Consider the following 27,235-nt stretch of genomic DNA (forward strand, 5'->3'; position numbering starts at 1 on the left):
CCATTGTATACATTTTGCTTTTAAAAACAAGGTAAGTGGAGCAGTTCGTGATCGTGAGGCCGTGGGGGCAGGAAGCCAACACCTCTTTGTTCTTTTTTCCCCCTGCCCATCTCCCTTTTTTCAGAACAAATGGTTGAAACCTCACTTCTGTCTTTTCGAGGCGGCGATTAGCTGGAGGAAGCTACTACAGTGAAGCCAGTCAGTTGCGGAGTTGCAAGAGATGTAGATACGGTCGCGAGCGCGGGGGGGAGTCTGTTATGGTTGCTCTACTCCAGCTGCGCGTGGTGGTGGTGGTCTCTTCCTGAGCGAGAGGAAATCTCCATTATTGATCCTGTGAATACAGGGCTGCAGGAAGGAGCGGATTTAAGAAGCAAAAGGCGATGGCTCCCCCAAGGAAGGGGGACTTAAGCGAGGAGGAAAAGGAGTTGCTGGAGGTGATTGGGAAAGGTAAGGCATTGGCAGCCTTGTCTTCTGGAATCCGGTCAGTTGTTGGGCAAGCGGAAGGAGAATTGCTCAAGTCTAGGCCAAGCTCTGTTGCTGCTTAGCTGGGAGGTCAACTGGGGTGTGGGAAAGAAAGTATCGCATCTCTTGCATGTCTCTGTAACCAGAACGGGCCTTGGGCCCACTATATGTGCAACGCGGTTGTGTAACGGAGAGGCTCCTGGGATTTAGTTCCGTATTGCCATATTATGGTGGGAAGCAACCCTTGAGCTTGCAAAACAAGGGCATATTATTGGTGTGGGGTGTGTGTATTTGGGACTGGGGTGCAGAAAGTGCAGGCCTTTCCTACACTTCCAGAGCCAGCGTGGTGTAGTGGCTAGAGTGCCGGACTAGGACCTGGGAGACCTGAGTTCAAATCCCCATTCAGCCATGATACTAGTTGGGTGACTCTGGGCCAGTCACTTCTCTCTCAGCCTAACCTACTTCACAGGATTGTTGTTGTGAGGAGAAACCTAAGTCTATAGTACACCGCTCTGGGCTCCTTGGAGGAAGAGCGGGATATAAAATGTAAAAATAAATAAATAAATAAATAAATAAATAAAATCCAAAGAGTTTCTGCAATGGCTGGGCACAATCCAGTGTGGAGTAGTATCTGCTGCTGATCTTCTTATTAGCCATGCATTGTATACTTGTATAGAAATCTCCAAACAAACAGTAAAGGGCCCAAGGAAATATCTGTTTCTGGCCTACTCATTCTCCAAGGAGCTCAGGGGAGTGTACAAGGTTCTCAGCCCCATATTATTATTTTCACAACAACTGTGTGAGGTAGGTAAGTTGAAGCGGAGTGACTGGCCCAGGGTAACCTAATGAGCTTCATTGTTGATTAGAGATTTGAACTTGGGTCTCCCCAATCTAAGTCTAGACCAGAGATTCTCAATGTTGGGTCCCCAGATGTTATTGGATGTCAACTCCCATAATCCCCAACCAAAGGCCACTGGGGTTGGGGATTTTGAGAGTTGAAGTCCAATAGCACCTGGGGACCCAATGTTGAGAATACCTGCTCTAGACAAAGGGTGGGCAAACTTGGTCCTCCAAGTTGTTGAACTACAGTGCCCATCATTCCCAACCCCTGTTTGTTGTGGCAGTGGATGATGGAAGTTGTAGTTCAACAACAGCTGGAGGGCGATGTTTGCCCACCCCTATTCTAGACACTGAACAATGTGGGTTCTCACCTGTCTCTTTTATGGAAAGGCTCATTGTAAGTCAGAGAAGAGATGTGATCTGAGAATCATGATCTCTGTGAAGGGTGATGGTTTACTCATTGTTATGCAGAGGTGCAAAAGGCCTTGTCAGCAGGCTACACTTTTAAATGTTGCAGCATGTAGGAAGGGCTCTATCTCCCCGTTGTTTTACTGGTACACATGCTTCTGATACACAAGGGTATTCTTAGTGTGTTAATTATACCTGTGCATTTGATCTTGCATTTTTCAATCCTGGTGTGTTGCTGGCAGGAAACACACCAGGATAAGAATAAAACATGACTCTAGGGCCTAACAATGTTTTCATAACCAGCTTCAGTATAATAGCCATGGCATTATGAATGATAGGACTGACAGTAGTGTGCAGAAAACTGCACAAACCTTTTTTAATAAACCAGTACTATATGCTAAACTCAGTGCATGCAATTCTGCATGCACTGTTGCCGATGCAGTTTTCTCCTTTGACAGGGCCAGCAATTTGCTGTTTGGGGATGGGCAGCAGTTACCATCCTTGTGAACATGGAATCGGCCCCTGATGTCATGTATTGAGGTCCCAGGGGTCGGGAATAAGGATAACAGTGACTGCCTCTGCTTATAGTAGTAAAAAATGGACCCTGAGTCTCAGACATGTGAAGAAAAAGATGTCACGAGAGCCCTATTTGCACATTGTGTTGAACACTTGTACAAGTATACAGTATATGCATGAGCCCACACATAGATGTTCTGAAAAGGAGGGTATACTTGTGCACAGCCTCCAGAAATACAGCAGAAGTCCCACCTGGTGTGTCAGATACTCATCCCTTCCAGGTGTGTCAGTCATGCTTACAGCCTTCCTTGCTTCAGGAAAATGCTGGGATGGCAGGCACTTCCCTGACTGACAACTTGCATGCCCCCTTGTCTTTCAGTCATGGAAGCACCTGCCATCATGCTTACTGCCTTTGCCACTTCAGATAAAGGCTGTGAGCGTGACTGACACAGCTGGAAGGGGTGAGTGATTTACACACCAGGTGGGACTTGTGTTGCATTTTCCGGCACCCTTTTTAGAATACCTGAATGAGGCTAGGTACAGATCTGAACACAGGTACACACATGACACGTTGGGCACATGCATCTGAGGGGCCTATATGCAGATTCATTTTTAAAATGAATGCGGGTACAGTCATTCACACAAACACATGTATGAGTGTACAGACATCTACACACTCGTACAACATAATGTCTGAATAGGGGTTAATTCAGTGCTAGTTCTCTCACGTCAAATACACTCAGGAACAGTGTATTGTATTTTTATGTAAATTTGTAAAAAATCATATTTTTATGTAAATAAGTGTGTGCACACACAGCAACAACAACAAGAACAAATATTTATATACCACTTTTCAACAAAATTTTCCAAAGTGATTTACATAGAGAAATAACAAATAAATAAACAAGTTGGATGCCTGTCCCCAAAGGGCTCACAATCTAAAAAGAAACATAAGATAGACACCAGCCACTGGAGGTACTGTACTGGGGGTGGATAGGGTCAGTTACTCTCTCCCTGCTAAATAAAGAGAATCACCATATTTAAAAGTTGCCTCTTTGCACACACGCGCACCCCCCTACACACACACCAATTATGAGACAGGCTACTCCAGTCATTGGCTTACATCCAAACTGAGTTACTCATAAGCAGTCTTATTGAAAGCAAATAAATTTGTGGTATTTCAATAGGAGTACTCATGAGTAACAGTCTAGATGTAAGCTAGTAAGTGGAGTAGCCTGTCTCATACCTGTAACGTGTGTGTGTGTGTGTGTGTGTGTGTGTGTGTGTGTGTGTGTATGAGATATATGTATAAAAATGATGAGAGTACACTTTAACAGTAGCCAGTTTCCCCACTTCTCCTGGGTGAGCTGGTTCTGATTACTAGGAAACCTGGTTTCTGTTACCTAAGATTGGTACTGATCTATGCTTTAACCAGGGGGCAGCCGATTTGGATACTAACCAAGGGCCCATTATTTGAGGCTCTGGAGGAAAAAAAGAAAGTGGCTTCCAGTGAAGCTGCTGAAGAGCATTCTAGGCCTGCCACCACTGAAGTTAAGTATTAACCTAGCATACACAAGTATTTGGGAGGCTCAGAGTGCTCTTCAGCAACCATGCTGGAAGCTCCCATCTTTCTAAAGTGGCAGCATTTTCCTATAACATATGCCTCCACTGTTGCATCCAGCGAGGCAATAGTCAAGGGCTGCACAACTTCTGCCCACCAGCTTTTGTTGGACTGTCATCTCTTACTGTTGACTCTGATCATCTCTCACTGTTGGCCACTGTGGCTAGGGATGATGGGAGCTGTGATCCAACAACACCTGGAAGGTCCAAGTTGTGGAGCTCTGCAATAACAGGAGCATTGCATTACAGGTAAGCAAGACTGTGGCCACAGGCATAGCTGCCTCATGCCACTGCTAAGGAGCCTGCAAAGAACCTGTTGCCAGCATGGTCTCTAACCGTGACGGAGGGGCAACTTGTTCTGAGGGTACAAATATGCTGACAGCTAGATGTACTGTCTGACATTCTGTGCAGTGTGATGTGGGTGGCTCAGAACTGCCTACCCTGCTGCAGGTGTCCAAAACAAAGCTCACAGTGTTGTGGAACAGAGCTGTTGTGCTGCTACATAAAATCATGCCATCGCACTTCTGCGGTGCTACAGCCATTGGCAATAATGGCCACAGCATTGCAGAAGTATAATTGCATGGGTTTAAGTTAGGGGTGTGCATGTTTGTAAATGTCGGGATCAGCTCCGACCAGATCCTGCAAATGTTGGTTTGGGATCCTGTGGACCCTTCAGAAGGTCAGGATTGGGATCAAGTAGTTTCCCGCTAAGCTTTAAAGTCACTTTAAAAAGTAATGGGTTACTCACTGTGAAACCTGGAAGAAAATTTGCCTAACACCAGAGAATCACAGGGAACGTGACCTAACATCCGAGAATCACAGGGGAAGTGATGTAACACCAGAGAATCATAAGGGAACCCCGGAAATCACGCACTTTATTTTCAAAATGTGAGTTTAAAAATGGGCTAAAAAGTTTTTAAAAGGCAGAGATAAATGTATGGGAAGGCTGGCAGGGAGATATAGAGGGCAGAAGGTGCTCTCCTCCCAGCCACAGTTGTCAGGTGTGTGTGGGGGGCTCCTGCCACCATTTGAAGCTCCAATTTTACTCAAACAGGATAGGCAAACTCCAGCCCAAGGTTCAGGACTAACCACATTACATTGTACGGAATATCAGCTGCTGACTTTAGTTTCGTGATCATAGTTAAGCAATTGGAGTCAATACAAACACAGTGGTCCTATGAGACTTTCCAGTTCTTAGAATTTGCAGCAGAATTCTGAATGACTTTATCTTCTGTGCATTGTTTCTGAGAAACAAATGACCTTGATTTGCTCTAATGTGCTCTTAATCTTCTGTTGAAGTTTCAAATGAACAGCATTTTCATTGTTTTGATTCTTCTTTAAAGACTCCATAGACATAGATGTGTCTGCTTCTTATTTTTATTTTATTTTATTTTTTTAGGAAACACAGAAGAAGCTACAAGATTACTAGGCAGCAAAAATGTCCATGTGAATTGTTTGGATGAGGTAAAGGGCTTGACTAAAAATATGCTTCTTCTTCCTTTTTGGCTGTGTAAATCAGGGGTTGGGAAATCCCAGATGCCAGGGAGCCATGGCACCTAAACTAGGATATTCAGAGCCAGAGTTATTTAATAAAATCTTGCCTGCCCCCCCCCCCTCCTTGTTTCTGTTCTAAGTATGTTACCTGTAAAGGGGATACAGCAGATGCGGTTGGTGAGGGCAACACCAGGGTGGACAGCAAGGGGAGGTGGGAGGTACTTTCAGAAGTCATTATCTGCAATACCGATTGCACCTGGCAGCCCCCACAAGCAGCATCCTCTGCCCGACATCCCGTGTGAAGGCTGCCCTGCCTAGGGCACTTATCTGACCTCTGTACATGTGTGACAGGCACTTGCATGGTCAGCATGTTGCCCTCACTGGCCACTTCTGGGATACACAGATGCCCATTTAACATTCCCCTCCACAGTGCATATCACTAAGTTTGGTAATTTTGTCAAGTGCCTGTGGCCTGGCTCCTAAATTTTTGGTCTGGTTCCAAAGAAAAATTGTCGAGGGCTGGTGTAAATTGCTTTAAGAATCCCTGTCGAATAGCGCTATATATATATATTATAATAATTCTGGATCTGGCAAGATCAAATAATATATTCACATTCAAAAGTTGATGTGTTTCTTTAAGTAAAATAATACTTAACAAGGAAATCTGAACAGTTGTTCAGTACACCAGAACGAAAGTTTTGAGCCGTACTTTATCCTGAGTACTTCTGAGGAGGATCATAGTTAAGCTAATATTCAAGTCAATAACTTCAAATTGGTTATCCTTTCGGAGATAAAATAATGTTATATATGTGAGATTACCTGAAAAGAAGTATAATCAAGTTTTGTTGGAGATTGATTAACGACATTTTGATTTTTACAGTAAGCTAGTGCTATATGGAAATCTTTTTTTAAAAAATTCAAAGTGACCTGAGCTTTTGTTAATATTTTTTGATCATCTTTGGAGATCACACTTCTTAAAATCTCAAGTTTCCATGAATCTTTAGATAGATTGAATATGGAAAGCTGCATATTATGTAACAGGATATTTTAAAAGTAGTTATAATTGGCTGTTTGACCTCTTCTTGGGTCTGCCAAGTGGATTACTGTGGGAGAAAACTGTAGCATATTTATGGATAAACTCATGGAAACACATGTTATGCACTTTTTGTGCCTTTAAACTAACATCTTGCAAACACTGGCCACAATTCAGAATCAATGGACTTAGGCATGCCCGTGGTGGTGGTGATAATGATGTTGTGTTGTCCTTTTAGTCTTAAACAAAATGAAATTGTCGTGGCTTGTTCAGCCATAATAATTGTTCAGCTTTAAAGAAACTTCCCTGGTAAATTGCTTCCCATGTTTCTATCAAGAAACCCTTCTCATATTTGTGTGACTTCCAGGCATTTGGAATTGTGATGTACAACAGTACTGCAGTATCTAAAAATTCTTCATCTTTGTGGCTTAACAGGGCATTTAGTGAATCCATCTGCAGTATAGAAGGAAGCATGCAGCAAAGGTGCTGTGCTTTTTAGATATGTAATGGACAATATTGCTATCATCTCACATGCCTGACCATGGTAGATTAGAAGGACAATTGTGGACTATGTAGCTTGGATTCAAGGATTAGGATAATTGGATGCCTCTGGTCCCTATAGCTTTGGGAATGTATGTGTGAGTGACCATGTTCTGGAACAAACCCTGCCTAAACTCAACACCTCTTTCCTTGAAACCAAGCAGGAGTGAGAAGGAAGGAAAGGAATTGCAAAGGAAAAACCATTTTTAATATAGTCATTTTCCCCATTAATACAAAGTGTTGAGGAGCCGTGAACAAGAAGTTATCACTAACATGAACTTTTGTAATCTATTCAAAGCTGTTCAAGTGAATACTAAAAAATGATACTTTTCAGTCAGGGAAGCAGCTTTGTTTGATTAATTATTAGAGATTAGACCAGGCTTTGGCAAATATTCTTTGGATCTATGAGCTATTCTCTAATGGACGTCCTGGAAAATTCCCTCCTGCCATTTCAAAGCTTGAGTTATATTTTCAGCAGGAGAAACAATAAGTGCACATATTGAATGAATTTTCTTTAATTTTATGGTTCTAAAATGCTTTAGAAAGAACACTGTACAAAGAAAGCTGTTGGGAATGAGGAACAATTGAAGTGGAGGTTCTGCATACAATGGTGCCTTGCAGAGACCTGCTGCTGGCTTAATAATTGCATGACTCATAATATACAGTACTGTATATGTGAACTGCTGTTCAAAAGGTCAGGTCTTCACCAAAGGCCACAGTTGAGAGAAAAAAGCAAGAAAACCATCACAATGCTCCATCTTCCCCTAAATACGTAGCTTCCCTGGTTGTAAAATGTGTCGGTTATATAAATTGCCATACTGAAATGTCAAATGGTTTGTGGAGCACAGCCTATGAGAATAAGAGGTTTATCATCCTTGGAGGCCTTCAGGAGAGCCATAAAGACCCACGTCTTCAGCTTGGCTCCTAATAATATTTAAGTGGTTTTTAAAAAATGAGTTTTATCATAATATTTTAAAGAGTTTTATTTTTTTTATTGTGAACCACTCTGAGCTATTTTTAGATGTGTGATATTTAAATGAAATAAATATAAAGAGGCCTTTGGGGGATCTTCTCTTCTTGGAGAGAGGGCATGCACATACTTCTTCCCTGTGAGCTCCCCAGAGGCATCTGGTGGGCCACTGTGTGAAACAGGATGTTGGACTAGATTGGCCTTGTGCCTGTTCCAGCAGGGCTGTTCTTATGTTCTTGGCCTTTGGGGGATCTTCTCCCCCCCCCCCACAACCTGTCCACCCTATTTTAAGCATTGTATATTTGTTATAGTGTCTACAGCAGGGGTAGGCAACCTTGGGCACTCCAGCTGTTGTTGAACTACAGCTCGTATCATCCCCAGACACAGTTTATTGTGGCTGAGGAGGCTGGTGGGAGGCTGGTAGTTAAATAGCAGCTGGAATGTCAAAAGTTGCCTATTCCTAGTCTACTGTATGTCTCCTAAAGATAAGGGTCAGAATCAGTGATAAAAATTAGTTACTGATATTGGACACTGCTAACTTCAATATGACAAGTCCATATTTTAAACAGACCCTAACTACATAGAGAGAGCTGACAGGACAAAGTTTTGTTGTACACCTGTCTATCCCTAGTCATTCCATACATCTGGGGCCAAATACTTCTCTTCCAGCAATCTGCAATTTATTGCAGGGAGAACTTGTATGCATATGGAATCTGCTGAAACTGTCGGCACAAAAAGCTACCAGAAGGGTTTGGCAATATAACAGGGCACTTGATTGTTGGAAGATAGCATCAGTAAATTGTTTTCGTAACCAACCAGCTCTAAAACTTGAATTATGCTTGCTTAATTGTTTCAAAGTAACACTCAACTCAGAATGAACAAATTATGTCCTACACTATGACACATTTGGCAAAGAATTGGGAAAGCCAGTTAAGACTGGAAAAGAATGGATACATTAACTCTTGGAAGCTTTTAATCAAAACTATGAACCAATAAACATAGTATCAATCAATTGTGTAAAAACTCTGGAGGTCTAAAGATGGATTGTGACATACTCCTCCAGTTATTTAGTAGTATTTAGATCTGTCTTTAAGAGGGATAGTAGTGTGTGTTGTAGCAAAAAACAGAGTCCTGCACAACTATAAAGCACAAACCATAATGATAGCATAGTGTTGTTCTTTGGATTTAGGAGCCAGACAATAGACACTTGACAGTATTATCTGACTTAGTGGTGGACATTGAAGGGAGAGGGCAAATGGACTTCTCTTTATGCCCTTTACAACTAGCAAGTGATTTTTTTTTTTTTTAATTAACATTACCTCAGAATATCCTAGTCTAGGTGCCATGGTTTAATTTCTATGCACCAATGCTTCTCTGGCCCCCTGGGATTTGTTGAATCCTGGCATAGTACGTTTAAATTCAGCATAATCTTAAAAGTGAATGTCCTGATTAAAATTGGACATCCCTCCCGTCTTTCTAGCTTTTATTTTTTCTTTATATTTAATGTCACTATGAATTTTTGGAAATGCACATTTGACAGATGTTTATCGTGTATCTTTTTGGAATTATGCAAAATTATTTGGGAGACTTCTCTCATACAGTCCAAGTATTGTGCAAGGGTAGAAAAGCCTCTGAAGACTGCTCTTCAGGACAATATGTCCTCCTTGAACACCCCAGCAGTCCCCGCCCCCTCCAGTTTGGATTTTTTAAAGTGACTTACCACGTAGGATTTTCAGTGGCTTTTGTATGATGAAGAGACAAATTCAAAAATGCCATAGTGCTGAAGTGATGCACTTGTAAGGCAAAATGTTCATCTCCAACATGGCTCCTTCCCAAAACAAACACAACCCAGAAAGCACAGAATGTGCATTCTATTGAAAGCAAAGCTCTGTGTATAGCCTGTGTCTGCATCTGACTTACTGCCCTGTCCTGGAATACTGCCCTGCAAGGGAGTATTCCTTCTCTCAGCTCAAAGGATCCTGAGGAGGAAAGCAGTTGAGCTTTGAAGAGGTGCACACTCAGGCACAACTCCCCCTTCCCCTTCTATGCCCCAAGCCATTGGAATGCCTTCAGCCTGCCTCTCGACTTGAAGAACTGAAGTCTCATAGCGGCATGCTGCCATCAGGCCCACATGTGGGATAGCTAACAGGGTGAGTGATATGTGCTAGGGATGTGCACAAACCAAAGTTCATGCACAGGTTTGGCACCACTGGGGGCAAGGAAGCGGTGAGCTGGATCCTTAAAAAGGATGAGAGGAAGTCCTTACCTGCTCGCCACTGCCCCATGCAGCTTCCTGCTGCTGTGGCGGTCCTCCCAAGAACCCATGCATGGCACCAGCATGCACATGACAGCCATGCATGCACAGGTGCCATTTGCATGGGCAGCAACACCATGCTGACCACACACATGTGAGGACGCCATGTGCATGCTGGCACCACATGCGAGTTATTGGGAGTGGCACTGCAGCAGCAGAAGGAAACTGCATCGGGCAGTGGAGAGCAGATATGGGTCTGCTCTCCTCCTTTTTAAGGATCCTGCTCACCGCTGCCTCCCCCTGGCACAGCCGAACCTGTGCATGAACCTCAGTTTGTGCACGTTCATAAGAAATTACGATGTTGGGTGTACCACCTTCTCATTTCAGACTCTTTATAGTTTGCTTTTTTTGTGCACATCTGCCCATGTAGTATGCATTGGTACTGAAGTAGAACAGATGTAATATTCTTGCATTTATTTCTTTTCTCATTAGCATGGCATGACCCCTCTGATGCACGCAGCATACAAAGGGAAAATTGATGTGTGCAGACTGCTTCTGCGACATGGGGCTGATGTAAACTGCAATGAACATGAACACGGCTATACTGCCCTGATGTTTGCTGGGCTCTCGGGTATGCACTTCCCCGCTTTTTAACAACTGCCTTCAAATGCAGAGAGAAGAACCTACTGTTTTTTTCTGTGTATAGGCAGGGTTTATTTCTTTCTAAGGTGACTGTGCTATAGGTAAGTTCTGGCTGTTGTGAAGAACTTGTCTTCATAGGCAAAATTGTTCATGCTCAGTGTGATTTGGCGGTTAGTTAGTTAGTTTGTTAGTTAGAATTATATGTCGCCCTACTCCCATAGGACTCAGGGCAGCTTATAAGCAATAACATACACAGCAACACAATTCCATAAAAATATCTTACATAACCTCATAAACCACAACCCCATGCAATACTCCTTCCACATGACATAATAACCATGGATTACAGGATAACTCTACGGTCAGCTATCTCAGCGACCGAATTGCTAATTAGCTGCAAATTCATTACTAGATATGAAAGACCCCAGCCTTTTTTTCAGTCAGCGGATGTAGATGTTGTTTTTTGCAAATAATTTAAGTATTTGCATTAAAATAAACTTTAAAAAAAGTCTTAATAAACTTTCCACCGTTTGAGCTCTTGTGTGGGGAATCGTCTGTCTCTTGACTTCCACCAAAAGTCCTGTTTGCTGCCACCACCACATGGGCTTTTGCCAGGGCAAAATTGATGCCCCCGCCACTCCCTGCCCACTGCTTGAGCTCTTGCGCAGCTCCAACTCTGAGTCACTCCCAGTGGTGAACCTTCTCATTTCCTTTCTTAAGTCTTTCTCACCCTCAGAAGAATCAGGAGCACTTGCATCCCAGCCATTTCCAGTAGTCGAAAGTGTGGCTTTTTAACTTCTCGTATCTCTCACTTGACCACTGGTCCCAGTCAAAACTGGTATGAATTAAGTGGAAACAATTCATTTGGGATCCACACTATTTCCTTTGGTTTCAGAAATCAAAGCATTATTAACAAGAATGCCGATTTGTGAATATGGACTGGCTTTCTCATCAGTGCACAGTGAAATAAAATCACCTTAATATGCACACTGGCTCTCTGGATTGTTCTTTGCTTCACATAAAGGAGCGAGCACTGGCAGGGAGCATCAGCAGAGTTGCCATATAAGCAGCTCTTACATGGGCATGGCTCTGCAGGTGTGTGGATGTGACTCAGGCCCACAAAACTGCCAAGCAAGTGTGGCATTTGGCACCCAGAGCAGCATCTGTCATTCTGAAAATTCTTCCCATTTTTCTACAGCATATTTCTAACCTCCATGGTTTTATTTATCACAGATGTGGGAAATCCTGAGAAATTTTGCTAGGAGTTCAGCCAGCAATGAATTTCCTGAAACAATTCAGGTGTTGACAACAAATTTCACCCCGCTGCTAGCTTAAAAACTTGTTTCCTACATACATGGGAGCTATTTGTGCAGCTTCCTGTGTCTGTGATCAGGGTGCTTTATTGATCTTAATTGCTGATGTTTTCTGGATCTGGTCTTGTACTTTTATTGCTTTTGTATTGAACCTCCATAAACAATTTTTTATTGTAAGGGACAGAACAAATCTATACATAAATAATAAAGCTACACATGCACCTGTGTGTGACAATGTGTTTACTGTTGGGAAAGCTGGTTCAATACCAGAATTCTCTGCAGCAGCCTGTAGAGCTGATGTGGGCAGGATATTGGGGCATGCTGGATGTTTTGATGGGACCTGGCAGCCATTAACAGCACCACCCATTAAATGCAGGGAGCAGTTCCTGACAGGTAACAATTTCATTCAGACAGCTTATCCACAACTGCTGCTCATTAGATGTGGCTTCCCCTAGAATTGGAAGCAGAGACTGGACCATGCAAAAGGTTTTGAAAAGTAGCAATGCCTGAACAGTCAAACACATCTGCTTGTTGCCTTGGGGAAAGTTAGCAGATCCTGAGATGTGGCCATTTGCAGCCCACAGTGTTGTCCCTCTGATTTTGCTGCCAGGAAGCAGCCTGTGGTCCAAGGAAAAGGCTTTGACAAGCAGCCTCTCTTAACAACCTGTCTGGAACAAAAACACTTTGTTGAACTGATTCTTGGGTAAGCCCAGGGCTACAGGCATGCATGGTACAGACTGCAGTATGATAGTACTATTTCTACCATACTTATTTAAATATTGAAGTATTATCACTTCCAATAACTGTTTGTTGAAGTACTGCCTTGTTTTTACTATACTTTATGTAATAAAATAGAGTAGAATTATAAAATACACTTCTTTTTCCTTCTGTCTGTGTGTGTGTGTGTGTGTGTGTGTGTGTGTGAGGGGGTGTGCGTGTACGATATCTAGTGGCATATTGTAATGCACATGTGTGCACACTGCCTTGATACTGCCACCCAGAACAAAACTCATTCTGCTCACTGATTTAAAAATAAATAAATTAGAGGGGACACTGATCCTGAGGCACACTAGTGTGTCATTGCACATTTAAATGCTGCCCTAGGGGAAAACTAGCATAGTTATGAATATGTTTTACTGCTGGATATTGATGATGCACAACACTAGGTTTATGAAGGGCTGTAAAGTTTTAATACAGTTTTATGACAGGGTGGGTGTGGAACCTCTTGAACAGCCTTTACTTGGGCTGAAGATTTTCTTCAGATACTTAAAAAACTCCTGTTCTCTTCTGTATGTAGGTAACAAAGAAATTACCTGGCTGATGCTAGAGGCTGGAGCAGATACAGATGTTGTCAACTCGGTGGGAAGGACAGCAGCTCAGATGGCTGCCTTTGTGGGTAAATGGAAAGACTGTCCTGACCTTATTAAAGCTATGAGTTTATGGAGCTTGGTGGATTTCCTTTTTTTTTTTTTTTTTTGCAGGAAGAAACTGAAGTTCTACTTCAGTGATGTGGTGGGTGGTGCCTGATTGGGTCATAAAGCAGCCACATAGTGGCTGCTAGCTTGCTTTGATATTACTTTAACATTTAGTGATGGGATTGAACTATGAACTCTCCCAATTTGAAAAGTCTCATCTTATTTTGAGTTGTGGGCCCCAGTTCATTCAGACCTGGGTCCATTTAAATAGCGTTTGACTGCCACCTAGCCCTCCCTTCCAGTTCCCCTAAAGTAATGTGTGCCAGTGCCGTCGAGTTGGTGTCTACTCCTGGCGACCACAGAGCCCTGTGGTTGTCTTTGGTAGAATACAGGAGGGGTTTATCATTGCCATCTCTTCCAAAGTTTAAAAAAAAATCAGTTTAAACAATAAATTCACATCACAGTTTGCATAACAGAGAAATTAAAAAAGAGGGAGCCCTGTCTCAAAGGGGTTAATTATAGTGAGAGAGGGAGGAGGTAACTAGCAGTGGCAAAAGACTTGTTGGTGACTGGAGCTGGCAAGCGGAGGAGGTGATTATCTGGGAAGGGGAGCATGCTTTACCATTAATTGTGGGGCAGGGGTTCTCAGGCAGGGAAAAACCCTCGAGGATTATTTGGGCATTCTTCAGAAAAGCTTGGGAGAAAGAAACTAGATATGCTTTGAGATGAGTCAAGAGGCATTTGGCCATTGCTGTTTAGCATTGCTTGCAAAACTATCCTTGAACTTAAGCTACTGTGGATGGGAAAACTGATTGAAGCGGGGGGGGGGTGTTGTTTGTTTCTCAGTAGTTTTGAGAACTATATTTTCTCATCTCCAGTAAAACAACTTCTATGACTTAATGTTTGATTGTTTCACATGTTAATCATTTATTGGTTTCCATTCAGCACCTTCCTCAAGATATGGTATTCTCTTTTAGGTCAACATGACTGTGTGACTGTTATCAACAACTTTTTTCCTCGAGAGAGGCTAGACTACTATACAAAAACGCAAGGACTAGACAAAGAACCAAAACTGCCAGTTAAATTAGCTGGACCTCTGCATAAAATCATTACCACTACCAATTTGCATCCTGTTAAGGTATAGTATTCATACTTGATTTTTTCTTTTCAGCCCAGTGCCACGTAACTTGAACCTTGCTGAATGAGATTTGTCTTTTAAGAAAGTGCTTAACCTTTCCTAAAAGACAGCTTGGGGCTTGACAGCAAAACTTGGGCTACAGCTGAGCCATGATTAAAATAACGCAGAAGTGATAGGTAACTGTTAATGTCTCATAGTAAATAGGATTTCTGAAGTTTTGCCCTTCATGGACTGCTAATAAAGATTGTTCTTTTGCCTAAATAAACTTCCTTGTGGATCACTGTGAACCGGGCCGGTTCAGTCACAGACCATACTGGCCCTGGCAAAAGGGGTTGGGTCCGTGATCGAACCAGACCAAACCTGGTTCATATGTGGACTGGTCTGCTGGTTCAGCCGCCTGTAAAGGGGAATCCAGTGAGGATTCTCAGCATGCACGGAGGCCATTTGGGTGCCACTGCTGAAGGGTGGAGGGAGCACCATGCAGGCCTGTTGGTAAGCATCACCTCTTTCAGTTTTAAAGGCGCTGCTCCTCCACTGCCTTTTATTATCTTTGGAAGCAAAGGGAATCCTCACTGGATTCCCTCTTACAGGCATTCTAACCGGTTGCTGGTTTGGTCTGACTATATTCACACCCCTATTGTGAATATAGCTGCCCATCACAGTATATGCACACTGAATGGGAAAATGAGGATTGCACAAAATGAATTCATCATATATCGAATGGTAAAAAGAGACCTACTTATTAGATAAATTTCTTGTTAATCTTTTCTACAGATTGTGTTGCTAGTGAAAGAGAATCCTCTGCTGGCAGAAACTGAAGCACTGCAGAAATGCTACAGAGTGTTGGATCTGATCTGTGAGAAGTGCATGAAGCAGAGAGATATGAATGAAGTCCTGGCAGTGAAAATGCACTACATCAGTTGTATTTTCCAAAAATGTATCCTCTTCCTTAAAGAGCGAGAGGATAAACTGGATGGATTAATAAAAAGGTATTTTTAAGTTTAAAATATCATTGACATTACCATCGTATGCGTGTCTACTGAGAAGCAAATCCTGTTGAGTTGACTGGGACTTGCTGAAAGTGTGTGTGTGTGTGTGTGTGTGTGTGTGTGTGTGTGTGTATATGTGTATGTGTATATATATATATGTATGTGTGTGTGTGTGTGTGTGTATGTATATGTGTGTGTGTGTGTGTATATATATATATATATATATATATATATACACACACACACACACACACACACACACACACACACACACACATACATATATAGGATTGCAGCCTGAAGCCATTCAAAGGGAGGAGGATCTACACAAGTAAAGGCAAGATGTGTTCCTTACCTATAACTCCTGTTCAGGTGGTCATCCCTACAGTCTGCATCTGATGTAATGATCAGGCCCTGTGCAGAATTAGTTCTAGAATATTCTGGAGGTCTAGTCAGGAAGCTGCCACTCGTATTTCTCACTCCCATGGAAAGGGGTGGGGGTGAGGGAAGAATCTTTCTGCTCAGTTTTTTATTTTATTTTATTGTTAAATTTATATACCGCCTTTCATTAAAAACAATCCCAAAGCAGTTTACAAAAGTTAAAAAACATAATAAAAATGACAGTTAAAAGTATTAAGCTATAAACATAAAAACAAATGTGATTTAAAATATATAATATACAGACACAAAAACTGTACACTGATAAATACACACAGAAGCAACAATAAAACAATCATGTAAAGGCCTGGAAAAAAGCCAAGATTTAACAAGCTTTCTAAAAACTGTGATGGAGTCCGAGGAGCGAATGGCCACCGGGAGAGCATTCCAAAGTCCGGGGGCAGCAACAGAGAAGGCCCTGTCTCGCATGCACGACAACCGAGCCTCCCTCATTGTCAGCACTCGGAGCAGAGCCCCCTCAGATGATCTCGTCAAGCGGGCAGCAACCCTTGGGAGCAGGCAGTCCCTCAGGTATCCCGGGCCCAAACCGTTAAGGGCTTTAAAGGTCAAAACCAGCACCTTGAATTAGACGGTTCCTTTCTAACACAATAGTAGTGTTGGAAACACCCTACCTAGAAGGTATGAATATATTGTAATAGACATGGGAGAGCTACACAAACTCTCAATGTTCCTCACGATGAGAAGGGACTTTAAAGGCAGCACCTGAGATTGGATGAAACCCCGAGAGAAGCACTTGAGCATCCTTATCACTAGCCCCAAATAATCACTGTCTCTTTGAATTCCTTATGGATCCAGAGCTACAGTTTCCCCTTGGTCACCGGAGAGCTGCCCAAGTGTCATCCTGGCCAGTTAAAAGGCAAGGTAAATGCTGCAGACTTTTGTGGGCTTTTAAGCAGCTGGATCACTTGGATGGCTCATATTCAACTAATTGTCCACTAAGACCCCTAGAGACCTTTCACATGCCCTGCTGCCAAGCCAGGTCTCCTCCATCCTCTGCTTGTAGATTTTGAGTTTTATTACCCAAATGCAGAAAGTTACATTTGGTTCTGCTGGACTACATCTTGTTGGTTTAGGCCCAATATCTGAACTTCTCCAGACTGGGTTGAATCTTGATTCTGGCTTCTGTCCCCCAAGCTTTGTGTCATCTGCAAATGTGATCCGCTCTTGAGTCATTCATGACCATGCTGAATGCTGCTGGGCCCAAGACAGAGTCCTGTGGCACTCTACTGGATACCTTCCTCCAAGATGATGTGGAGCCATTAATGAGTACTCAGTGGGTACAGTGGTTCATCCAGCTGCGAATCCACTTAACAATAACCTCATCAAGCCCACGTTTTACCAACAGTCAACCTCCTTCCTGTCTTATTTGAACTCTTTCAAGAGAGTCCTGGCCAGGAGTCACTTTCTTCTGTGATGATGTCGGGTTAAACCATCATGTTCTGAAAATATTTCTTTATCGAAAGAGAATTTTTATACTCGGTAAAGACTGTTTTTGGGAAAACATTCAGCTCAGAGCTGCCCTGTTTGTTTCCCATGATAATTCTGCATGCTTGACTTTCTCATCCCTTTGTTTACTAAGGCAGTGGTGGAGCTTGTTGCATTGCTGGAAATAATTCTCTTTGGTGATAGGTGTGTGTGTGGGTGGGGGGGGTCGGCTAACTTGTTTCTTGCAATTCACACCGAAACTCTACCAATACTGAGATCAGAATACTTTTTCTTTACCCTGGAACTACTACTTCCTTTCCTCAGAATGTTGGGGTTCCTTGTCTACCACTATGTTACAGTTGCATATGGCTTTTATAGTGAGGAAGGAACAAATATATTTAGTTAACGTATATTTCATTCACTACTCCAGCACAAAACTGAAAAGCGCTTTTAAACATTATAAATATTACTGGTTAAAAAATTGCATCTATGCAGCTCTCTTCTCTTCAATAGATGTTTAGTGGGTTTGTCAAGCTTTTATCTACATACTATATCCTAACATATCTTAATACTAGAATTTGCGGCCAACCAATTAAACTGGCAAGAAATTCAAAAGAGGCGAAGGACAATTCATACTTGCACAATGAATAATTGATTTACGGAATGTGAGGCAGTAGATTTGGTGAAGGTTGTAGCCTAGTGACTCCAAAACTACTAGAAAAACTAATGAAGGAAATCTCTCTTACAGCCTCTTAGTCAATGACGGCTATGTGGAACTTGCATGGCCAGAGACCAAATACCTCTGAATACAAGGGGGAAAGACTATTGGGTTCATGTCCTTCTTCTTGTCTTCATGGAGGAATATGGTTAGCTATTGTGGGAAATGGAATGTTGGACCAATTGACTTTGGTACAAGCTGAGCTGTTTTAAAGTAGGAGAAGGAAGACATGGAGATTACAGAATAGAATAAATATGTATAATATAATTGGCATATCAATGTTTATGCATTTCTTAATAATTTCAGCCTTCTAAAAGGGAGAGATACAGATGGTTTTCCAGTTTATCAAGAGAAGCTTATCCGAGAGTGCATTCGAAAATTTCCTTACTGTGAAGCTACCTTGCTCCAGCAGCTTGTGAGAAGCATTGCTCCAGTTGAAATTGTGAGTGTGTCTGTTTGAACCAGCACCTGTCTGTCTCTCTATGTTTTGCAAACATTTGAGATCACAAGATGTACCTGAATTGATTTACTTGAAAAAACACTTTGAAATTTTCTCATGAGCTTTTAACATGGTTTAGTGTTTGTACAGAGGATAGAAAAAGTGGGTAGTGCATTTTATTTTATTTTTAAAATTGGGGTTGGAGTTGTATTCTGATGTGTCCTGAATGGACAGTCCATGAGTCTGCTCACCAGAACAAGGAACCTTTCTCTCCCTCACAGGAGACCCCATCTCCCCCTTGAGGAGAGGTCATATCCCATTGAGCTTGCAGGCAGAAATATGATAGGCTACCCCTCCTCCTCTTTCCAGAGATGAACAGTCTTACATTGTAGTGTTGGAAGAGGCAGAAATAGCACAATAGAAATGCTTGTGTTCCAAAGACTAGAACAAGATATCATCTCGGAGTTCTCTGGCACTTAAGGGGAGAAGGAGTTGGTAAAAATAGCAAATTATGACTGGATAGTCAACCAAGCCAAAACTTGTGGACCTCTGTTCATTCCTGCCCCCATACCACCAGCTTATACTGTGGTCCTAAATGTACTTACTAATGAGAGAAACTCACTAATTTTTATCAACTTTTGTGGCTTTCCTCAGGCTTGTTAGCTTTAAGTCCCTCCAGAATTGGGCAAAAAACCCACTTTTGGGAAGACTCCACAGTCTATTCCTCTTTCTCTGTGAAGAACTGACCACCTTTGTCTTAAAATTTCTATTGTGTATGTTTACATAGTAACTAAGGTTGCCTGGCAATAGGCCTTGTGGATGAAATGTTTATGCATAGGCCTGGGAACTTCTAAAGAGACCTCCTGGAAATGTAAATATTTACTGTACTAAGGTTGCTAGGTGGCCATCTTGGTTGCTAAGGGAATGGAGGATAGGTTTTGTTTCAAGCAGAAGCCCATTGAAATTGATAGGGTATAGGGGAGATTGGTCAGTTGTGCACTGGACATTGCCATCTAAAGTGACTGGACACAGCCCACCCAGGGATTGGGTAAGGCCCCAAAAGTTATCAAGGGAGGACTATATTAAAGGCTGCAAGAAGACTGCAGAGTGGATCAGGTGAAAGCACACAGCAAGGGAACAGTGGCTTGAAGAACAGAGCTGAATAACATACAGAGCTGGAGGAGGCAGGGCAGGCAAGAGTGCTGGTCATTTAGGAGATGGTAGTTGTGGATTGGCAGAACTCAGAGACTCTCCTTGGAGCAAAGGACCTGAACTTCCAAGAAGATTCACCTGAAATAATAAGTGGTGGTGTGACTGGAGCCCAAAGCCTGGAAAAGGATCAGAAGGAAGACTGGAGATCTGGAGACTTTCAGTTGGTATAACTATAGCTGTGTAGAACCTTTTAAGACAGGATGGTTCAGTCCCAAGTACCAGGCTGGGCTTAGAGAAGCAGAGAGGACTAGGGCATTTAAAGGACAGGACACCTTTTACAATGGCAGGTGCAAACTCCACTGGGGAGGAGCTAGGGGGTAATCTGGCCTTAGGTTGGGTTAGGGACTTGAACTAACTCAGCTAATCCACACCACTTACTTAATAAGTAATACTATTCTATAGTAGTCTTATTTGTGTTTAAAATCTTTTATTAATTTCATACGTTCATGGTGGCTTATTTTTCATGGGGGTAACATTCCTAGCTACTGTTGTGTAAGTGGAAACTGCAGTAAGAGAAACCTTGTGCCTATGGGAATCTTGGGGTTAGGTTCCTCAGTGCAAAGAAAAGTGCTAAAAGTCACCAAAAGAAATAAGAGTAGTACAGTACAGTACTTTGGACCCTCCATCTCCTCTAGTAATGCCCCCCAAAATCTCCAAATCCTCTGAATTCTGCCCCCTCAAACCCACCAAAAAATCAGAAAAAAGCCCCAACATGTCTCCGTGCTGCTGCCACAAATGCCAACAGAAGTCTGAAATCAACACACAGGTACGGCGAATAGGCAAAATTTACCCCTTTGATAACAGAAACTGGGTGTATATTGCCCAACTGCGAATAGCTGAAACCACGATGGGAGAACCCATGAAAAACAGGAGTCTCCTGTAATCATAACATCCTATATTTTGATAGTAATTATTATTCTTTATATCATTAAGTCCCTGCATTGTGATTCTACCAAGCCCAAAGCCTTTAACCACCTTGGAAGGATGATCAAAGTAATAAAATAAGGATTCTCCAGATATGGCAAGTGTTAGCTGAAGAGGATTGTAGGGCTATAATCCTCCACACCCTCCAAGACCAATATTGTTTTGATTCCTTTCCCCGGGGCTTGTTTTTCTTTTTCTATTTCCCCCCGCCCCATCTCCCTCCCTTAGTCTTTGGATTTTCTGACGTCCATATTTGTTCTTTACTCATTTTCCCACGACAAGATGTGCTTTTGTGAAAAATATACAAAATGAAAACATTCTTCAGAAAATGATGGGTGTCCGGCTGCTTAATTAGCAGGACTGCTTAACTCAGTCCCAGGGGCGTATCTAGGGGTAGGGCAGGCAGGGCACGTGCCCCGGGCGCCACTTTAAGGGGGGCGCCATTTCATAAAATTAATTTTTAAAAAAATGGCTGCCAAAAACAAAATGGCCACCGTGCATGCTCAAATGCCCTCTGTGAGGCTCTAGGTCATGCCAGGCTTTGCAGAGGCCATTTGAGCATGCGCGGTGGCCATTTTGTTTTCATTGGCCTTTTTAAAAAAAAAAAAAAGATTATTTTAAAAAACAGCCACTGCACATGCTCAAATGGTCCCTGCGAGGCCCTAGAGGCCAGAGGGGTGAGGGGGAATCTTTGCAAAAAAACCAACAACCCAGCCTTTAGGAAGCCCCCCAAAGGGGCTATGGGTAAAAATAATAATAATAATAATATAATATAAGACACTGTACACATATTCAGATTGGCACTATGTACAGAGAATCAGGGCTTGTGAATACTGAGCTGACGCTTAAGAGCTAGGATTGTATTCATTTGCTCTTACTTTGCTTCTTGTGATAAGTGAGTTAAATGTGATGTCTTGCTAATATGGCTATTAATGGTGAGTTTGTCTTTGAATCAGTGTGAAACCCTTAATATTAAGGCCCACTGGGAGTTTCTTGCTCTCTTTCTCTCATTTTAACTGTCTTTCTGAAATACTAGAATATATTCCAAGCAGTGACACAGTTTACTCTGCATATCCTTTAATTATTTACAGAGTATCTGGGAAAAGTCAAATTCTCCATTGATTTTTAAAACTTATATAATGGTGATGCTACAATGCATAGTAGAGAATTAGACAGGCACTTCTGTTTAGTTTTCCAAGTACATCTCCACATAGTATTTGGGTATTTCATGAGCCCCCACATACTGAAATTTGTAGTTTTCCAGCATTTTTTGGTCTGGCTAAGTCCACTGCTAAATAGTTTTTGAAATATTAAAAGATTAACGAGCTTGACTTGTATTTTTCAGCTGATATTATGGTAAAGTTATCTGAAAGATGGGTGTCAGATGCTTGGACAGGGGCCGCAATTTCAGTGTTCGCCCTAGGTGCTATTTTCCCTAGATACGCCTCTGCTCAGTCCCCGGAAACCCCGCAAGAAGAGATTGCAGGATTCAAAAGAATACCCAAAGGGGCTTGCACTCCATCCTCGTCCCAAGAGGAGGAAAGCTTACTTAGTACTAGGGAGCACCTGTGTCTTAATACTGGCAGAGCCTGAAGGGACCTCTCGGTCTCAGCCAACCTGGCCAGCATTAAACAGTCTGCAGGAACTGCTGCCTCCTAGGTAAGTCTTTTCCCCCTAGCGGGCTAGGATGAATTGCATGTCTGGGATGTGGACCATGCAAGTAGAATTGGGCAGGCAACTCAAGGTGAGCTGTGCTGCCTGACTGTGTTTACAGAAACCGATCAAGAGTGTTGGCTGATATGGAAAATCTGGTTGTAACATTGCTTTCTGAAGTTCCTGCAGTTAGTGAAGACTATGGAGATCCTGGTTGCCGAGCAGTGGTGTAGGCTGTCACTGAGGTCTCCCCCCCCCCCAACTTTGTTTTTGAAATCCTCCTTGCTGCTGCTGCTACTACTACTACTACTACTACTACTACTACTGTTAACCACAAGCAATATTGTGATTCGAGATCAAGCTGAAACAAAACTATTTTGATATCTTTTATTCAAAATATAAACATTTAGACAGGCTGTTAAAAATAACTCTTGCTATTTTTGCTTACCTGTAATAAACATTAGCAGCACATGACATTCTTGCATGGCATTTGTATAATTATGTTTGTGCTGCTGTTGCTATATAGGAAATCCTATTTTGTTTAAAGATAGGAAGCATCCACCTTCCTCCTCCTGCTGCTCCTACTCAAAACAGAAATTGCTTAAATCTTCATTGTAAATTGTGTGGATATAAGCAAGCTATTGGAAATTCTAACAATACAGTAATACCATCGCACAGCGAAGCTAATCTGAGAAAGTGGGAAAATAATTTCCCTGCTTCCTCTCTTAGTTATGTAGGCAAAGAAATTGAATGTTAGATATAAGTGCAGCAGAAAGTGCTAATTGTGTTTTAAAATATGTATTGACAATGTGATGAATTGTTTCTGTATGTGATATGAGTACTGTAGGTATGCTTCTGACATGGTTTTTTGGGGTGTGCTTTTATAGTGACTTATTCCACCTTTATTTTCCCTCTAGGGCTCTGATCCTACAGCTTTTTCTGTACTTACACAAGCCATCACTGGTCAAGTGGGCTTTGTGGAGGCTGAATTTTGTACAACATGTGGGGAAAAGGGTGCAGCCAAAAGATGTTCAGTATGCAAAATGGTAAGAATCTGCAGGTAAATACCACTGATAGTCCAGGCAGTGATGTTACTTTTAGGCAACCCTTGTTTACTATATACTCCACTAACTAGTCAGAGGCACCTTTCAAAATGGTGATTCTCTTATGTTTATCAGGAAGAGCAACCTTCCCTATTCAGCCCCACAACAGTATACCTCCTGTGGTTGTTGCTGGTGTCTACCACATGTGTGCGTGCCCAAGAGAGACTGTGCACCCTTTTGGGGACAAAGAACTCTCTTACTGTTCCTTTTTCAGCATAAACTGCTTTGAAAACTTTTTATTATCTACATTTTATATCCTGCTCTTCCTCCAAGGAGCCCAGAGTGGTGTACTACATACTTAGGTTTTTTCTCACAACAACCCTGTGAAGTAGGTTAGGCTGAGAGAGAAGTGAATGGCCCAGAATCATCCAGCAGGTATCATGGCTGAATGGGGATTTGAACTCTGGTCTCCCCGGTCCTAGTCCAGCACTCTAACCACTGTATGGTATATTTATGATGGTGATAATTTGGAATCTTCCCAAAATGTGTTACTGATGCTGTGTCCTTCCTTTTAATCTGAGAGACCATGTGTATTCCACAAAGTCAAATCAGAATAAGCAAAAAGTTATTAGCTATTGATTTTGCAAAACAAATGGGAAATAAAGTAAGGTAAAGTGTGCCATCAAATCGATTTCGACTCCTGGCGCTCACAGAGCCCTGTGGTTTTCATTGGTAGAATACAGGAGATATTTACCATTGCCACCTCCCACGAAGTATGAGATGATGCCTTTCAACATCTTCCTATATCACTGCTGCCCGATATAGTACAAGCAGGGATTCAAACCAGCAACCTTCTCGTTGTTAGTCAAGCATTTCCCTGCTGCGCCACTTAATGTGGGGAAATAAAGTAGTTGCTTTTTAAAACCAATTACAAGATTTAACCTTTTCTTAAACTGAAGTAAAAGAATGCATCATATCCTGGAAGACTCAAATATATGCATAATGCTGTTATTGTGAGATATAAAATATGTTTTTTCAGGTGATCTACTGTGATCAGAGCTGCCAGAAAATGCATTGGTTTACACACAAGAAAACATGCAAGACACTAAAGGAGGCCCATGAGAAGCAGGAATTGGAAGCTGCGAAAGAGAAAAAGCAACAGGACCAAGAGCAAAAGAGAGGTCAAAATTAATTTGCTTTGATTAAAACTACATCCATGGCCATGCCTTTCATGGGGGGCATGGGGTGGAGATAAACCTTGAAAACAATAATTTCTCAAACTGCAGCCCTACCCCACACATACCAGGGAAGGATCATCCCATGAAACTGATTGCCAGGAAATTTAGGACCAACAAAAGGATGTACTTTTTTCCACAGCACACAATTAATCTATGGAATTCTCTGCCACAGGATGTGTGATAGCCACCAGTTCGGACGGCTTTAAAAGGGGCTTAGACAAAGTCATGCAGGACAAGTCTATCTGGCTACTAGTCTTGCTGGCTTCATCTCTTGCCTGTGGGCTTCCCAGAGGCATCTGGTGGGCCACTGTGTGAAACAGGGTGCTGGACTGATCCTGCAGGGCTGTTCCGATGTTCGCCACATGGCAAATTCCTTTTTGAAACCAAGGGAATTTTAAAAACCAGTCTGTGATATGTGGGTTTGTTCAAGAGGAACAATTAAAAATCTCAGTGTGCATCCCTAGTGTTGGCGGATTGTCTAAAATCCATTAGTTCCTCCTTGTTCCTCCTCCTCCCTGCACACATTCAACAGGCATACTTTCTTGTATTTTGCATATGTATCCATACCTTTGCAAACAGGTGTTAAGGGTTAAACAAGTGTGAAGTTCCACTTCTAAAGCCTCACCCAGCGGTGAGCACACAGCCCCAATCAGTAAATAAGCAAAGGCAGCTATCATCTGTTCACTGGGCTGGATTCAGTTCCATTATCTGTCCACACACATCACCTGTGCTCCCACTCTGTTTTCTTCTTATAGCAACTATTAATTCCTAAGTTCCTAATGCTGCTGAGGGTAGAGACAAGTCTCACCTGTGCCCCTTTAAAAACTTGTATTAACACACAACCACTTTCTTAAGTTGCCTATGAGGCCATAGTTGAGCCAGCTTGCTATTTTTTTTTAACTTGCAGTTATTACATGAGCTTATTACAAATACTAGAAAATATTTTCCATTAGTAGTGTTGGCTTTTAAGATATTGGTGCCAAGATACTGTTTTAATTGGTTATGCATTGTAATCTATGAAGCTCTGTGTTTTTTCCCCCTTCTTGTTCTAGAGGAGGCACAAGCAGCGGAATCTAATTCAACAAGTCAAGAACAGTTAGTCTCTGAATCTGAAGATATTAAAGGAATTGAACTGAAAAGTGCAGATGACAGAACGGAGGATGCCATTTCTAACAAGGAGATGCCTGTTTCATTTCCTCAGACTAATTTAGATGACATTGCTATTGAAAAAGCTCAGAAATCTGAAGAGTAAGCAAGGCCTACTTGGGGAGCCAAATCTGTTTGAAAGATGCCCTTTAGATCATTGTCACAAAATATGAAGTCCAGTGGTGGTGGTTACAATCCTCTCTGACCTATTTTGTGATCTAGTATATGCCCTGTGTGACTGCGTCGCATCACCTAGATCAGTGGTTCTTAATGTGGGGTCTGCCAGATGTTACTGAACTACAGTTGTGATTGGGAGTTGTAGCTCAGCAACATCTGGCAGGCCCCACATTAAGAACCACTACCCTAGATTGTGAGGACAAGAGCTTAACCATCTGGTCAAAATCATGATAGCATAACCATCTGTCTCTACCTACAGTCAACATTGTAAACTTACAAATATCTGTGGGAAAATAGAACCACTTGGCAGCAAAATGAAAAAGCCTTATTAAATTGAAGTCACCTTTATCTAAATCCTAAATTCCCTTAAACGTAGGTTTAAGTGCAATACAGAGACTACCATAATTTAATTCTGTTAAATTTTATGAGATGGACATATTAAAGGCAAACGTTAAGCTTTTCTGGATATTCAGCTAGAATGTGAAGACAAGCTTTGCTATTTTTTCTTATGTTTGTTTTCATTAAACAAATCCTACTAAACCATCTTGGCTTAATGTGATTAAACTATCTGTCAGTAAACAGACCATCACACTTTAAAAATACTTAGGAATCATGTTTTGTAGGAAAACCTGTTTGCAGCACAGTGTAATTTTGCTATAGCTTAGGACTCAACAGTGATTCTGTTCCGTGGATCATTATTAATAAACTGGTCCTTAAAACAATACGTATATATTTTGTGCTAAATGGAGGAAGCAAAGAGGTCAGTTCTTGAGTGAAATCAGTTTGATGCTGGCTTATTATTTTTTAAAGCTGTACCCAGTAGGAGTGTGCACAGAATGGCTTTTGCATTCTGTATTGAGCTCAAAATGAAACACAGAATACTTGAAACATTTCATCAAAACAATCAAGCCGGCTGTTTCGACAAAACAGACTTGAAATGCTTCAAGTGTTTCTGCCATAGGGAACAATAGCAAACTTCTAACACCCCATTGTTCTCCATGGGTAGCTCCTACGGACACCAAAGTGGGTTGGGCATGATGGGTGCTACCTACTGCACAACCCACAAAAGAAATGGGCAAGCAGGCGATTAAAGTTTTTTCTTTTAAAAAGTCCCCCCCCCAAAAAAAAAGATAGGATCCTATGGGGAAAGGTTAAAAAATGTTTTGC

At 42.0% G+C, this 27,235-nt stretch overlaps 1 protein-coding gene across 1 annotated transcript; it reads left to right on the top strand.

The window, feature by feature from the left end:
• Positions 1–163: 163 nt before the first annotated feature.
• Positions 164–26,790, top strand: ANKMY2 (ankyrin repeat and MYND domain containing 2). Its single transcript, XM_053258867.1, has 10 exons — positions 164–447; positions 5,246–5,310; positions 10,630–10,768; positions 13,390–13,488; positions 14,485–14,645; positions 15,420–15,634; positions 18,543–18,678; positions 23,382–23,510; positions 24,547–24,688; positions 25,798–26,790. Exons 1-10 carry the CDS (start codon positions 381–383, stop codon positions 25,995–25,997), a joined length of 1,353 nt encoding a protein of 450 aa, XP_053114842.1. The 5' UTR covers positions 164–380; the 3' UTR covers positions 25,998–26,790.
• Positions 26,791–27,235: the final 445 nt, after the last annotated feature.

Source organism: Hemicordylus capensis, chromosome 6 (genome assembly GCF_027244095.1).
Source record: "Hemicordylus capensis ecotype Gifberg chromosome 6, rHemCap1.1.pri, whole genome shotgun sequence".
Taxonomy (NCBI): Eukaryota; Metazoa; Chordata; class Lepidosauria; order Squamata; family Cordylidae; genus Hemicordylus; species Hemicordylus capensis.

What these genes read in the sequence shown, in the direction of transcription:
- ANKMY2 (XM_053258867.1), top strand. Translation starts at nt 381, where the DNA reads ATGGCTCCCCCAAGGAAGGGGGACTTAAGCGAGGAGGAAAAGGAGTTG. An exon ending in TCAGATGGCTGCCTTTGTGG is followed by an intron (nt 13,489 to 14,484) that starts GTAAATGGAAAG and finishes ATTCTCTTTTAG; the next exon opens with GTCAACATGACTGTGTGACT. An exon ending in CTGGATGGATTAATAAAAAG is followed by an intron (nt 15,635 to 18,542) that starts GTATTTTTAAGT and finishes TAATAATTTCAG; the next exon opens with CCTTCTAAAAGGGAGAGATA.